The following is a 14,230-nucleotide window of genomic DNA, read 5'->3' as shown; positions in this document are numbered from 1 at the left end:
AAAACTCGAGTATAAGCCGTATAGACCCGAGTATAAGCCGAGGGGACGTTTTTCAGCACAAAAAATGTGCTGAAAAACTCGGCTTATACTCGAGTATATACGGTAGTTATCTTCAGTATTGATGGTCTGTTGCAGTGTATACTCTCTCCCCCATGCCCTTCATTCATCGGGGTTCAGAACCATAGCACAGAAGGAGCCATAATCCTAAAATCGTTGCTTTCTAAGTTTTGGCAGTAATTTTAAATACATAATAACATGCCTACACAACATATAGGCATGTAGCCTGCCAAACAGCATTGTGTGGTTCACCAGCATTTTTTGAAAACTCAACAATTGATTGTCACCAAATATCATGCTACTGGAAAAGATCTGCGGCCACCACCTAGTTTTTCATAGCTGCCAAAACTGGTAGCTCCATCGCTGTTGCCACAGTGTTGCTGAATGGGTAATGGGCATGCCAGCTATTCCTTTGTGGTCCTTGATTATTTTTAATGGGAGAGTATGGCTGCTTTCCATACTACGAGTTGTGCAGTCCCATTTTATATGTAACATGGGTACTAAGCGTCATGTAAACATGTGAAAAAGATGTATATGATTATGGTTTCGAGTCTTCTTTACTTCCTCTTCTACCGCTTGGGGTGTCGAGGGAATATAGCAATCTTAGAAATTCTTAAGCCACAACTATATAGCTAATACTGATTGATCAATTCTTTTCCAGGAGGGACTTAGGTTTAAATTTAACTTGTTGGTCATACATTCTCTGCTGAAAAAAATAGCGGTAAGTAAGAAGCACATTTTGTTTAATTTTTATTGTTAAGATATCTACTTAAAGTAACAGGCAGTCCTCATTTAGCACTTGCCTCATTTAACTAACTCATTTAGCAGTTACAACACTGATGGAAAAGTTAACTTTTCAACCATTGCTTAAAAGGTGCATCATTATTATAAACATTATTCTGAGTAATATATTCATTTTTACCACATAAATTCTTCCAGATATCCATTTGAATAGGATTTAAGCAAGGAGGAATGAACACTTCTTTCTTTTAAGGCGGTTGTACAATAGTATCTGAGTATGATTGTATGGCCCAGAGGAAGATAGGAAATCAAACCTGGAAATAAAAATGGAGGGGGGGGAAGTCTTATTAAGCTTTTTTAAATATTTGCAAGGTCGCTATGCTAAGTATGTTGGTGAGCGTGCTGTGTTTCTTTTTTTGAGGCAGCCACATTTCAGGTTGCTAGGCATGGTTACTTCAAGAGTTCATTTGCATATATGTGTTCCTATAAGGCTGCTTCATTTTGTCCTGGCAGAAAGCACTGCCTGTGCATCTGTACACATGTGCAAACAACCTGGAAAAGCCGTTGAGGTAGCCATGCTGCCTCTGGGAAAGGATGTGTCTGCTTCAGGGAGGAGCAGTAGGCAATTTCAGTCAATTTGTTCAAAGGCACTTTGCAGAGTGCCTTTTGAACAATATGAACCACCCAGAACCTTCCTGATTAACATGCAAAGAAGTGGACTGCAATTATAAAATGACATACATTGTATTATATACAATTCTAAATGGAACCGTTTCCTGCTTCTTGCTAATGATGGAGTTATGTTAGCATCATTTTTAATGTTTCATCATTCATCCCGTTATTATTTTAAAAGGTTTTGAATACTTAACATCCCCTGAAAAACAAAACAAAACCCAAAACTCCATCCCACACCAAATACAAAAAAACCCAGCCAAATGATAGATCACAGCTGGAAACAGAAACAGCGTTGTCTCTGTCAGGCTATGACAAATGTTATTCCATAGGGTGTTTCCTATGGAAAAGCCGTAGTTGTTGCTGCCCATCAAGTCTCTGACATCTGAGGAATTTGGAACAGGGCCTTAAATGATGAATAGATCATATGATGATAGACACAGAGGAGAAAATGATCTGCAAGATACCTCAGTCCCAGACCTCAATCCATTTATAACTTTGAAGACACCATGTATTGTGTTCGGGGAACAAAATACTGCCCAGATCTCTTAAATAAGGACACTTTTTTTTCCTGATTTCCCTGCTATATCATTGCTTTGACCACAACATAGTTCTCTAGTTATAGTGGGATATATCTGATTTTCTGGCCTTCAAAATTTAACTATTTAAATCTAATTTTAATTTTGATTTCAAGAAGTAATGGATGGATACTAATCAAGGAGAGAAGCAACCTAGAACTAAGGAGAAATTTCCTGACAGTTAGAACAATTAATCAGTGGAATGACTTACCTACAGAAGTTGTGAATGCTCCAATACTGGAAGTTTTAAAGAAGAGATTGGATAACCATTTGTCTGAATAGGTATAGCATTTTCTGCCTGAGCAGGAGATTGTAATAGAAGCTCCCTTCCAGCTCTATTGTTCTGTTCTGTTCAATTTAAATAGTGATTTATGCACTAGTGAAGAAGGTTCCATAATAATTTCTAAATGCATTCTTGTTGCTTATTATAACCTGAACATATGCTTTGTGGTACTTCAAGAGAAACATAGTTCAGTTTTGAAAAATATATAACATATAAAGCAATTTGTTAGTCCCCTCCACAAGTAAATCTAACAAAAATGGAATAATGATCTTGGTACTAAGGAAACAGATGCACAGTTATAAAATCAGCTCCAGTTTAATTAATTGTTGTGGATGGTTTGGAAAATAAAGCATTGGGTGGCTGGTCAGTTCAATCTTCATAATTTTTTTCATAGATGAAAAGCAAAGACAGGCTTTCCTGTTTTATCGGTTCCCAAATCTGTAATATGGTATTTATTTAGTTACTGCAAATAAGAAATACTCCTTTTACACCATGGTATTGCTGTTAAAGGTTGGTCATGATTTCTACTGTAATTTAATCTACTGTAAAGGTTTCTGAAATTTGAAGAATGTTTTTGAAAACTGCAACTAGTATAAAAAACAACAGTCTGATTCTTGGCAGGCATAACCTGCCAAGAGCATGTTACACCTGTATTTCAGTGCTCTACATTAGTCACCACTTGGTTTCTGGATATAATTCACCATGATGGTTTTCACTTATAAAGGCATATCTGGCTTGACACCTGGATGCTTACAAGACCTGCTGCTCCTACCCGATCACCCTGTTCATTATGTTCATATAAACTGAGGGGAATTAAAGCCACAAGATGGCTGATTTTCTGTTGTTGCCCCAATCCTGTGGAATAGTTTCCACTTCAAATTAAACTTTAACTGTTAAATTTGTTCCATTTATAATGCTATCATCCTACACTTCTATTATGACCCATACACAGGTAGTCCTCAACGTACCACAACTTGTTTAGTAACTGAAGTGACAAAGGGACTGAAAAAAAGTGACTTCCAACGGTTTTCCCTTAACCACAGGTGTAGCATCCCCATGGTCATGTGATCAGAATTTGGATACTTGGCAACTGGCATGTATTTATGACAGTTGCAGTGATCTCCTTTTGTGACCATCTGACAAGCAAAGTCAGTGGGGAAGCCAGATTCACCTAACAGCCTTGTTATTAACAACTGCAGTGATGGGGTAAAAGTCACTTAACTGTCTTGCTTACGAATGGAAATGTTGGGCTCAGTTGTAGTCATAAATCGAGGAGTACCTCTATTACTTGCATATAGTGGCTATATTAGTATTGATTGTTACTGTAAACTGCCTCAGTCTGTGATTGAGAAGGCAGTATATCAGTGGAATAAAAAAACCAATGAAAAATATTTGATATATATCAGGGATCTCCAACCTTGGTCCCTGATATATTTGAAGGATGATTGTTGACAGGCTGGTTTAAAGCTAACTAACCCCTATACTATGCCTCTGGTGGCTCAGCAGACTAAGTCTGTCTGTTATTAACACAGCTGCTTGCAATTACTGCAAGTTCAAGTCCCACCAGGCCCAAGATTGACTCAGCCTTCCATCCTTTATAAGGTAGGTAAAATGAGGACCCAGATTGTTGGGGGCAATAAAAGTTGACTTTGTATATAATATACAAATGGATGAAGACTATTGCTTAACACAGTGTAAGCCGCCCTGAGTCTTCGGAGAAGGACGGGATATAAATTCAAATTAAAAAAAAAACTTTGTTAAGTATATTGATTGTTTAACTGAGAATGTTGGCAAGAAAATAAGCTGGAGATGAATTTGCTGAATTTGTTTTATTTGTCATTTTGAGGATATGCTCAATTCCTCCCAAATTTCAACAGCATCAGAGCTAAAATAGTTATTTTTCTATAAATTGGTTAGGCCATTGAAATAGGCTTTAGGATAGTTATCAGATATTCAAGGTTTTGCTCTCATATTGGTAATCTTTCTTGTAATAGATCTATCGTTCTATAATTGTGAGAAATTCTCATCCTAACTCTCTTGGACATTCTTTTATTACCTGTTAAGAAAATAGCCTCCTCACCAGTTTTCCCAGGAGCTGAGTGGCTGAGGAAGTCCCTTCCAAAGGGAAAATCGAATTGCTGACATTTCTGTCACTTTATTCAATTCTCTTTCAACCCACTTTATTAATGAAACTCTGAATATCTTGCTCTTTCTGGAGGAGGAAAAGAGTAGTAAAAGCAATATAAATCAATTAAAGTATTTTTAGTTATGACATTTGTCAGCTTCATCATGAACCATAACAAATATTCTTCTAATCTCAGGTAAATACATTAACTACTCTGATATAAAACACAAAAAAGGGAAGTAAGTATCACCCAAGTCAATCATTCTAAATTCTGCGCAGAAGTTTGCAAATTTTGTAAGACCTTTCAGAAACAGGAGGGTACCCCTATTAGTCTTTCAAAGCAAAAACAAACAACCAAAAAAAGCATTTTAAATATTATCAATTAATTTTAATATAAATTTTCACTCATAACCAAACACTTAATGAATACCTGGGAACATTATAAACCTCTCCCCTACAAGACTGTGCATTCTTCTAATACTTGCATTGCTTTCCCGCAAATGAGCCATAACGTGAAAGAAAATTTCAAGTTCTCCCCCTACCAGTGGTGGGAATCAGCCACTTCGCACCACTTCGGGAGAACTGGTTGTTAATTTTCTGAGCAGTTTGGTGAACTGGTTGTTGTAAGAAATCATTAGGGCAGAGAACCGGTTGTTGAATTATTTGACTCCCACCACTGCCCCCTATCTTTACGTGTGCAAATCTGCTAGATATTTTGGAGGGGGGAAATGTGGACTTTGTGATGAACAGCATGATTTCACATCTAGGTTTAAAAGAACTAGAATCAACTTCCTGTTGCCTGAGTAGAGAATCAGCACATTGCATTGGTGCCTAGTGATGATGATACTGTCAGAAAGGATCTTTATTTTCCTTTCGGGAAGGGAAATCTAGAATGTAAAGAAGAAAGGTATTCTCCTACAAAAGTGAGTTTTTGTTAGGTGTTTGAGTGCCAGCACTGTTTGAATGATCCAGACGCCATGGAGTGCTAAAAGACTCTGTAGTTTTCATATATATTTTTAATTAGTGATGCAAATGTTGGAATTGTTGGAAAGGCTTATAAAATATACAGATGAACAAACCTTGAAAAGTGGCTGATAGTTTAGGTGAAAGTGAGAAGATTCAAAATGATGTACACAGGCTTTAGCTGTGGCTCTGAAATAAATGGGATGGATTTTGAAGTTTTCATAATCTGAAACAATCTCATTAACTGGAAATGGGTCCCAATGAAAACATGGCAGTAAATGTATTGATTTATTCATTTGTTCCATTTGTGTGACTCCGCTCCCCATGTCCATAAGTGACTCTGGATAGTGAAAAAAATTAAAAATAAAGTGAAGTAAATACAGTAATACCAAAATTAAAATACATAGCACCAGAGAAAATATCATACATTATAATCACTAATTTAAAAAAACACACCAGGTTTTTACATACATCAGGGACCAGCCCCAGTTAAAGAATCAGGTCTTTAAGGACTTACAAAAACCCAGCAGGATCAGGGTCAACCTGATCTACAGCGGGAATATATTTTTGTAATTACAAACCTGTATTTATCTTAGAGTAAATAGGAATGTTATAGGAATTGCTTCCTAGTAAACATGACAATATATCCAATGGTATTTATTTGGCAGTCAAATGATATCCATCAGCAGATTTCATTCCCATCCAGTGCCCTTCAAAATCTGTGCCAGAATACATCAGAGGTAGTATTGAAAAGGTGCAGCAATAAAAATGATAAGGAATGTCTTGCTGTGCAAGCAGAAGTTGACTAATTTTCCTTTTTGATAGCCTAAAGCTGTGATGGTGAACCTATGGCATGTGTGCCACAGGTGGCATGCGGAGCCATCTCTGCAGGGACGAGAGCCAACGCCCAGGTCAGCTCCACCGCGCATGCCCACATGCCTCCCACCGGCCAGCTGATTTTCTGGTCTCTGCTGGGATATGTGCGCGCATGCACAGGATGGGGGGTCGTGCGTGCATGCATGGGAGGGTTGGGGGGGTGCGGCACCCCCCACCCTGTTTTTGGTTCCAGGAGGCTTCAGGGAGGCCTGCTAGCACAAAAATGGGGTTGCGCAAGGGGGTTACGCGCGTATAGGTGGTGGCTGGGCCTGCAGGGGGGCATTGCATTAGGGATGTCAGCACGTGTGCGCACGCTGCCACGTGCATACGCATTTTCGGCACCCGAGGAAAAAAAGGTTTGCCATCACTGGCCTAAAGTATATATAATACGAACTATAGTAAGTGAAATGTAGAACATACAACTATGTAAAATATAAGAAGATAAATTCCATTCTGAAATATTTGTTCCTAAAATATGGATAAACATCATGCAAATGGGAAGCTTGTGTGTTTGGAATCTCATGGTTCTATATATATTCAAATATTCATCGAGTAAGGGAAACTGAAATTTGTAAAATACTCTTCCTTTGTTTTTTACCTTTTCTCCATTTTTTCTTTTTTTCTAGGATGGTTTAAAGTCCTTAGTCCTTGATCTGGATTATCCAGCACTGAGGAAGAACAAAAACATAGATAATTTCCTTAACAGATGTAAGTTTTTCTTATATATAAATATCCCTGTGTAGAAGAAGACTATTTTTATATGTTTTATGTAACATTTTTATTTGCTTAATCCACATAAGCTTGCCTCTCATTTCTAAAATAGATTTGCTGTCACGATATTATGATAATGGACTCTATCAATAGTAATTTAATATTATCATATTCTGGAACTCTGAAACTACGTATTTAGTTCTCAACAAAATGGGAGAAGTTGGTGTGGTGGTTAAAGATATTATGCTAGAAATCAGGAGATGTGAGTTCTGGCCTTGCCTCGGGCATAAAGCCAGCTGGGTGACGTGGGGCCATCACACACACTCAGCTCTGAAAAACAGGCAGTGACAAACCACTTCTGAAAGATAATTTTGCTAAGAAAGCTGAATGGACTTGTCCAGGCAGTTGCCAGGTGTCAAGACTAACTTGAAGCAGATAGAGGTGTGTGTGGAGAGAATCCAAAATAGTATGATTTGATATCAAGGGTCAATGATAAAAAAAAGTTAAAATAAGATATTTAAACATGATATATTTCTTATAATTAAATTTCATGGTTAAAGTATTCCTGATTATGATGGGTAAAGTTAACAACTAATGCTGTTTTAACAAACATGGTTTTATTTTGTTTTGCTATTTATGTAGACAGGTTGTCCTTGACTTACAGCCATTCATTTAATGACCATTCAGAGTTACAGCAGCACAGAAAACAGTGACATGACCCAATTTTCACGCTTATGACTATTGCAGTATTCTCATAGTCATATGATCAAACTTTGGGTGCTTGGCAATTGGCATATATATTTACAATAGTTGCAGCATCCCAGGGTTCTGGGATTGTCATTTGCAACTTTCTTAGGGAGCCTCTGACAAGCAAAGTTAATGGGGAAGCCAGATTCGTTTAACATCCACGATTCACTTAACAATCCTCTCAAAAAAGGTGGCAAAAGGGGGCACGACTTACTTAATAACTGTCTTGCTTACAGAATAAATTTTGGGGTCAGTTATGGTCATAAGTTTAGATCTACCTGTATTTATGGATTTAAGGCCCGTTTTTTCTTATTTTACAAAGATAATACTTTGCACTGTACTTTTTAAAAGGATCTGTTTTCTTTGTGCATTGCACCGAAAATACAACCTGACATTGCAGATTAAATGGTCTATGCCATTTGTAATTACTAGTCTTAAATTTCTGTATTGTTAGTGGCTTAATGTGTATTGTCCTTCGTGGATATTATTTTAATAGCACAAATATTTTTCTTTAAACTTTTTCAGATGAAAAAATTGTACAAAAAATTCGTGATCTTCAAATGAAAGTGGAAGATTATGATGTTGTTAAAGTGATTGGAAGAGGTGCATTTGGTGTGGTACAGCTGGTAAGAACTTAATATCCACATAAAACATTCCATTCCACTCTTAAGAATAATGTTTGTCTTTATGGCCACACTGCTTCATATTAAGTTTCTTGGGTTAGTAGGTAATCTCAGAATAATTTAAAGTTATGAATAAATAAAGTAAATTAAAACATAGGCAAATATAAATAATGTGTTTTGGAGCAGAAGTGCATATTTAATTTACACTGATAAGTATGATCTAATTATAGGTTATCAGTGGGTTAATAGAAAGTTTGTGAAGATTACAGAATAGTGAATGGCCATTTTTTAAAAAGAAAAAAAAACATTTCTAGATAATTAGATAGGCAGATAAAAGAAAGTATGACTTTATGTAGTGCCTTGACATGGAATCTGTTACAAAATTTAAGGATGGCCAACAACCTTGCTATATTGGATAAATTGTGAGGATGATGAGGGAATTAGTGGCCTGTTGCCATGATGATTGCATATTATCTCCAGTAATGGAAGCATTGGTTTATTGATTCCAGTTATGAGAGAGTATTGGTGTGTTTGTGCGTTTCTGTTTTGTTTTGTGGTTCCTGTTGGCATTTTTTTGGCCACTATGGAAAAACACTGTTGGACAATACAGGTCTGTGGTCAAATTCAGCAAGGCTGTTTTATATTTTTATGTAGAAGACTGGCAAATCAGAATGTTATGTTATTATTAGACGTTACAGATTTTTGAGACATGAATACGATACAGTTGTTGCCAGAATTCTTCAGAATGAAGCACATGTTTTATCATGGGTCTGAAAGGTGTATTGAAGCTGTTTTGGGGCTTTAATTTACTTGGTCCATAGGAGAGAGCCAAATTCTAACTATTAACATCAGAAGTGTTTCTGTTCTAAAGATGGTGCTAACACAGTTGTTGGTGCTTGGGAATTATAAACGTCTATATGCAAAATGGACAAGCTTATCTGAACGCTGAAAAGCAATAACCTTCAAGAAATAGAATTAAAAGACCAGAAACCTGAAGGGTAAAACTCTTAGAAAGAAAATATGATTAAATCAACAGCCAAAGGGAAAACACTTTTAGAAGATGGTCAGCCACATACACACACCCTCTTTATTTTTAAAAAAAGCAGTTATTACAAAACAAAATAAATGTCCATGATGGGACAATCAGTGCTGGTACCATCATCAAGAGAAACATTTTTTCAATGGTTCTGTAATAAATGGCTTGAAGAATGGGCTTTTTTCTAGAATATCTTTTTGTCTCTTTCTAATCTTTTCTGCTTAAGGAGAGATGGAAGGAATTGCCACAAAAACAATTTTTGTTTCTGTGCCAATTGGATGCTAGATCTGTCCTCTTGATGATGGTACCAGCACTGATTGTCCCGTCATGGACATTTATTTTGTTTTGTAATAACTGCTTTTTTTAAAATAAAGAGGGTGTGTGTATGTGGCTGACCATCTTCTAAAAGTGTTTTCCCTTTGGCTGTTGATTTAATCATATTTTCTTTCTAAGAGTTTTACCCTTCAGGTTTCTGGTCTTTTAATTCTATTTATTGAAGGCTATTGCTTTTCAGCGTTCAGATAAGCTTAGAGGATTGTTCTCTGGTATTTATTATTGGTTTTCCATATCCAACTTTCTATATTATTTAAATCCTGCTTTTTTCTTTTAACAGGTTCGCCATAAAATAACACAGAAAGCGTATGCCATGAAGCTGCTAAGTAAATTTGAGATGTTAAAAAGGTCAGATTCAGCTTTCTTCTGGGAAGAGAGAGATATAATGGCCTTTGCCAATAGTCCATGGGTAGTTCAGGTATGGATATTTCTTGCGTACAAAGTTCGGTGATAATTTAAGGGAAATGTAAATAAATGGGGAAAATATAAATAGGTACAATAGCAATTTTTATGTTTTGATACCTGATGGGTTTAGAATTTGATATAAATATATAGTAAGCTTCTCATATAATTCCTTGATTTAAAATACACACATTCCTGTGCACTGTTAGTTTTTGAAAGACAGTCTTCCATTAGTTTACCCAAATCCTAGGATTTAGGAATTTCCTATCCCTTCAAAAACCATATCAAGTAGCTCATGAAGTAAAGTGACATTTTTTCTTAGAAAAGGAGAAAATAAGGCTTGAACTAGCAGAAATTTTAACATTTTTGCTATTAACAAGAATCTTGTATTACAACATAACACTGAAAGCTATAATTATAATACAGATTCTTATCTAATAATTCTCTAAATGGCTGTCACTTTTCATCCTAGCCAATGATATTTGTAGTTCAGTGGTGGGTTTCAAAATTTTTTACTACCAGGTCTGTAGGCGTGGCTTGGCGAGCATAGCAGGGGAAGGTTACTGCAAAATCCCCATTTCCTCCTGGTCAGCTGGGACTCAGGAGGCAGAGAATAGATGGGGGTGGGGCCAGTCAGAATTTTTACTACCGGTTCTCCGAACTATTCAAAATTTCTGCTACCGTTTCTCCAGAACCGGTCAGAACCTGCTGAAACCCACCTCAGTTGTAGTTATTGCTTCACATAGAGGGAAAAAACTTATTAATACTTTATTTTCCGCTGAAATGTTTAATGGCACATAATACCTTTATTTCGTTGATGGTAAACTAAATTATTCTGGAACTCATAAAATCTTACAACAGTAGGCATATCTTATTAAAACTGTTCTTTAGAGGCTTAAGGGGAAAAGCTTAAAATCCAATATTTTTGCTGAGTGTTTAACATGTCGGCAGTCTTTAGAACTGTTCTTTCTTTTGGAAACAGCTTTTTAGTGCCTTTCAAGATGACCGATACCTATACATGGTAATGGAATACATGCCAGGTGGTGATCTTGTCAACCTCATGAGCAATTATGATGTGCCTGAGAAGTGGGCCAAATTTTACACAGCTGAAGTGGTCCTTGCTCTCGATGCAATTCATTCCATGGGCTTGATACACAGAGATGTGAAACCTGATAATATGCTTTTGGATAAATACGGACATCTGAAGCTGGCAGATTTTGGTACTTGTATGAAAATGGATGATGTAAGTATCTGGTCATCATGTTCATTTCAAAAACAGTGTGTACAATCCAAAAAACCTCAATGTTATTGGGCAGCATGTGAATATTAATGAAAGGATTTTAATTATGCCATGGTTAATATTGAACATAGTGCGGTGGCTGAGATACTTAATGTGAAGATTTGTGGTTCAGTGCTTGCTATTGTAATAAATTAACCTGGTTTCTTGAACCAAGCTACTGTTTTTCAGCTGTTGCCTTTTATCTGTACTATGTAACATTAAACTTCTTTATGTTAAAATTATACTTTTCTGTTGCTTGAGTGTGTTTCTATCACATTAAGTATTTTTGGTATTGGTTTAAGGTACTTGCTCAGCATTCCATTTGCTTGCTTGTTTGTTTTGTTTGTTACATTGAGGTTGAACTGCTAGTTTGGGATATCATTCTGTATTACAAATCGATTCAGTCTCACACCTACTCTCAAGAGAGATAGGAAAATGTAAAGTGTATTGTAATGTAATCATCTATTTTGAAAACTAAAAGGGAACTAAAGTTGATAGATAGATGTATAAAGTTGAGGAATTAGATCATAGTTCTGTGGTTCAAGCTAATAAAACCTGAAAGTCAGTTTGGTCTAGTGTTGAAGGCTAGAAACCAGCAGATGGTGAGTTATAGTTCTGCTTCAGGCATGAAAAAGTAGCTGGATGAATTTGATCCAACCACTCTCTCTAAGCACAGTCTACCTTCCTGGTTTGTTTTTCTGGGGAGAATAGTGGGGAGGGGGACGGGACATGTTCCTTGCCTTAAGTTATTTATAAAAACAATAAAGACAAAATTACAAAATCTAAAAAAGTAAAAATAATACAGATGTAACCCTAATCTGGCAGATAACGTGTTGCTGTGCTCTAATATACATACCATGCTGTAAAGTTCTAACTTCGTTATGCTGTCAATAATGGTTGTAAGGAAGGGTTTATCAAACACTCTGCTTCTTTATTACTAGTTTTCAGAATACCCTAAAAAATAATGACATTGAAAACAGACAGTGTTTCTATGACGATCCAGTGATTGCACATAGCATTACTTCTCACTTAGATTTCTTTCAGAATGGTTTGATCTGTAACTTATATGAAAATCTAGTTTTCAGGCTTCCCTTATTTTCAGAAGGAACTTGTCAAATGTAAGAGGTTTCTACAGTATAGTCAGATGGAAGCAGGAGGAGAGGAAGAACACCTGAAAACATTGTATGTAGCCCTTGAAACCATGGTTTATGTTCCTTACTAAACAAGTTGCCAACACATTGAAGTAGGTTGAAATGGTTAATCCTGGTGAATGAACAATTGTATTTTGGGCCAGTGTGGTCTGGTAGTTAGTCTAGATGTGTTAGGGCAGGGCTGTCAAGCTCCCGGCCCGTGGGCCAGATGCGTCACGTGCTGGCCATGCCCACGTTTAGCAAAGGGGAAACAAGTCCTGATAAGTCATGTGATGCCGCTGTGACAGTGTGAGTTTGACCCCCCTGTGTTAGAGTGATGCGGATTGCAATGTCTAGTCACCCATAAAATTTGGAGATAGCTGAAGGCAGACATTCTCTCCCATACAAATTTACCTCAGTGTAGGGAGGATGAATTATTTGCAGCTGGTGAAATAGAAACGTTGCTTATACCCCGCACTCCATATATGTAGAAAAATATACTCATATTACATGTATATTTCTATTCATGGGGAGGGGGGAAACCCACAGATGGATAGCTTGACAGCATTTGGATGAGTTGTAGACTTTCTCCCTTCTAAATTGTTTGAGGCTGCAACAGCCGCCTCTTTTTTCTTTCATTCTGACCCATCTTTTCTTCTTGCCCACTTTCCTTAGTTGTATTAATACAATTTGCCAGGCAGTGACTTATAAATTTATTCCAACAGGAACAGAAATCAGGGTGAGCTTTAGAGAAGCTGCAAGGATGATAAAGCTAAGATGACATTCAGTGTGGAGCTGATGTGGAAATTCTGTGTCTCTTTATATTCTGTTCAATGTTATTAGTTACACATTTGGGAATCTTTAACACAAGACCCTCACTACCGTGTTTCCCTGAAAATAAGACTCTTTCTTATATTATTTTGAACCCTGAAATAAGTGCTTGGCCTTATTGCCATGTGCTCAAAAGTCCGATTGGGCTTATTAGAAGGGGATGTATTTTTGGGGGGGAAACAGGGTGGTTAATTTAGCAGTACCATATTTGAACTGCAAAACCTAGGAAGAGTAATACCTGTCATAAAAAGATACAAACCATTCTAAAGGTAAAGGTTCCCCTCACACATATGTGCTAATCATTCCTGACTCTAGGCGGTGGTGCTCACTCCATTTCAAAGCTGAAGAGCCAGCACTGTCCGAAGACGTCTCCGTGGTCATGTGGCTGGCATGACTCAAAACCAAAGGCGCACGGAACACTGTTACCTTCCTACCAAAGGTGGTCCCTATTTTTCTAATTGCATTTTTAATGTGTTTTCGAACTGCTAGGTTGGCAGAAGCTGGGACAAGTAATGGGAGGTCACCCCGTTACACGGCACTAGGGATTCGAACTGCTGAACTGCTGACCTTTCGATTGATAAGCTCAGTGTCTTAACCACTGAATCGCCGCATCTCTTTTACAAATCATTCTAATGGTCACTAAATTTTTGTAGCGTTAATGAATTAGAATAGTATTTTGATTCAACCATTATGAATATCTTCCTTTTTTCTTTAAAAAATATTTTACTCTCCAATATCAAGTCATAGAATTTAAAACATAGAGCACTCTACCTGAGAATCCCTATAAAGTTAAAATTGCATAGAAGGGTCCAATTGGTTCCTATAAGCTAAAGCTACGGATAA

At 36.9% G+C, this 14,230-nt stretch overlaps 1 protein-coding gene across 1 annotated transcript in view; it reads left to right on the top strand.

The window, feature by feature from the left end:
• Positions 1-14,230, top strand: part of ROCK2 (Rho associated coiled-coil containing protein kinase 2) — a 96,041-nt gene that overhangs the window by 32,456 nt on the left and 49,355 nt on the right. The window contains exons 3-6 of the mRNA XM_058178606.1: positions 6,922-7,003; positions 8,279-8,379; positions 10,026-10,163; positions 11,130-11,390. Of these exons, the coding sequence (XP_058034589.1) occupies positions 6,922-7,003; positions 8,279-8,379; positions 10,026-10,163; positions 11,130-11,390 (582 nt within the window). The remainder of the gene's footprint in view (positions 1-6,921; positions 7,004-8,278; positions 8,380-10,025; positions 10,164-11,129; positions 11,391-14,230) is intronic.

This window comes from Ahaetulla prasina, chromosome 1 (assembly GCF_028640845.1).
Source record: "Ahaetulla prasina isolate Xishuangbanna chromosome 1, ASM2864084v1, whole genome shotgun sequence".
NCBI classification, from domain to species: domain Eukaryota; kingdom Metazoa; phylum Chordata; class Lepidosauria; order Squamata; family Colubridae; genus Ahaetulla; species Ahaetulla prasina.
The sequence above is the reverse complement of the archived record's forward strand: the minus strand, read 5'-3'. Positions and strand labels throughout refer to the sequence as shown.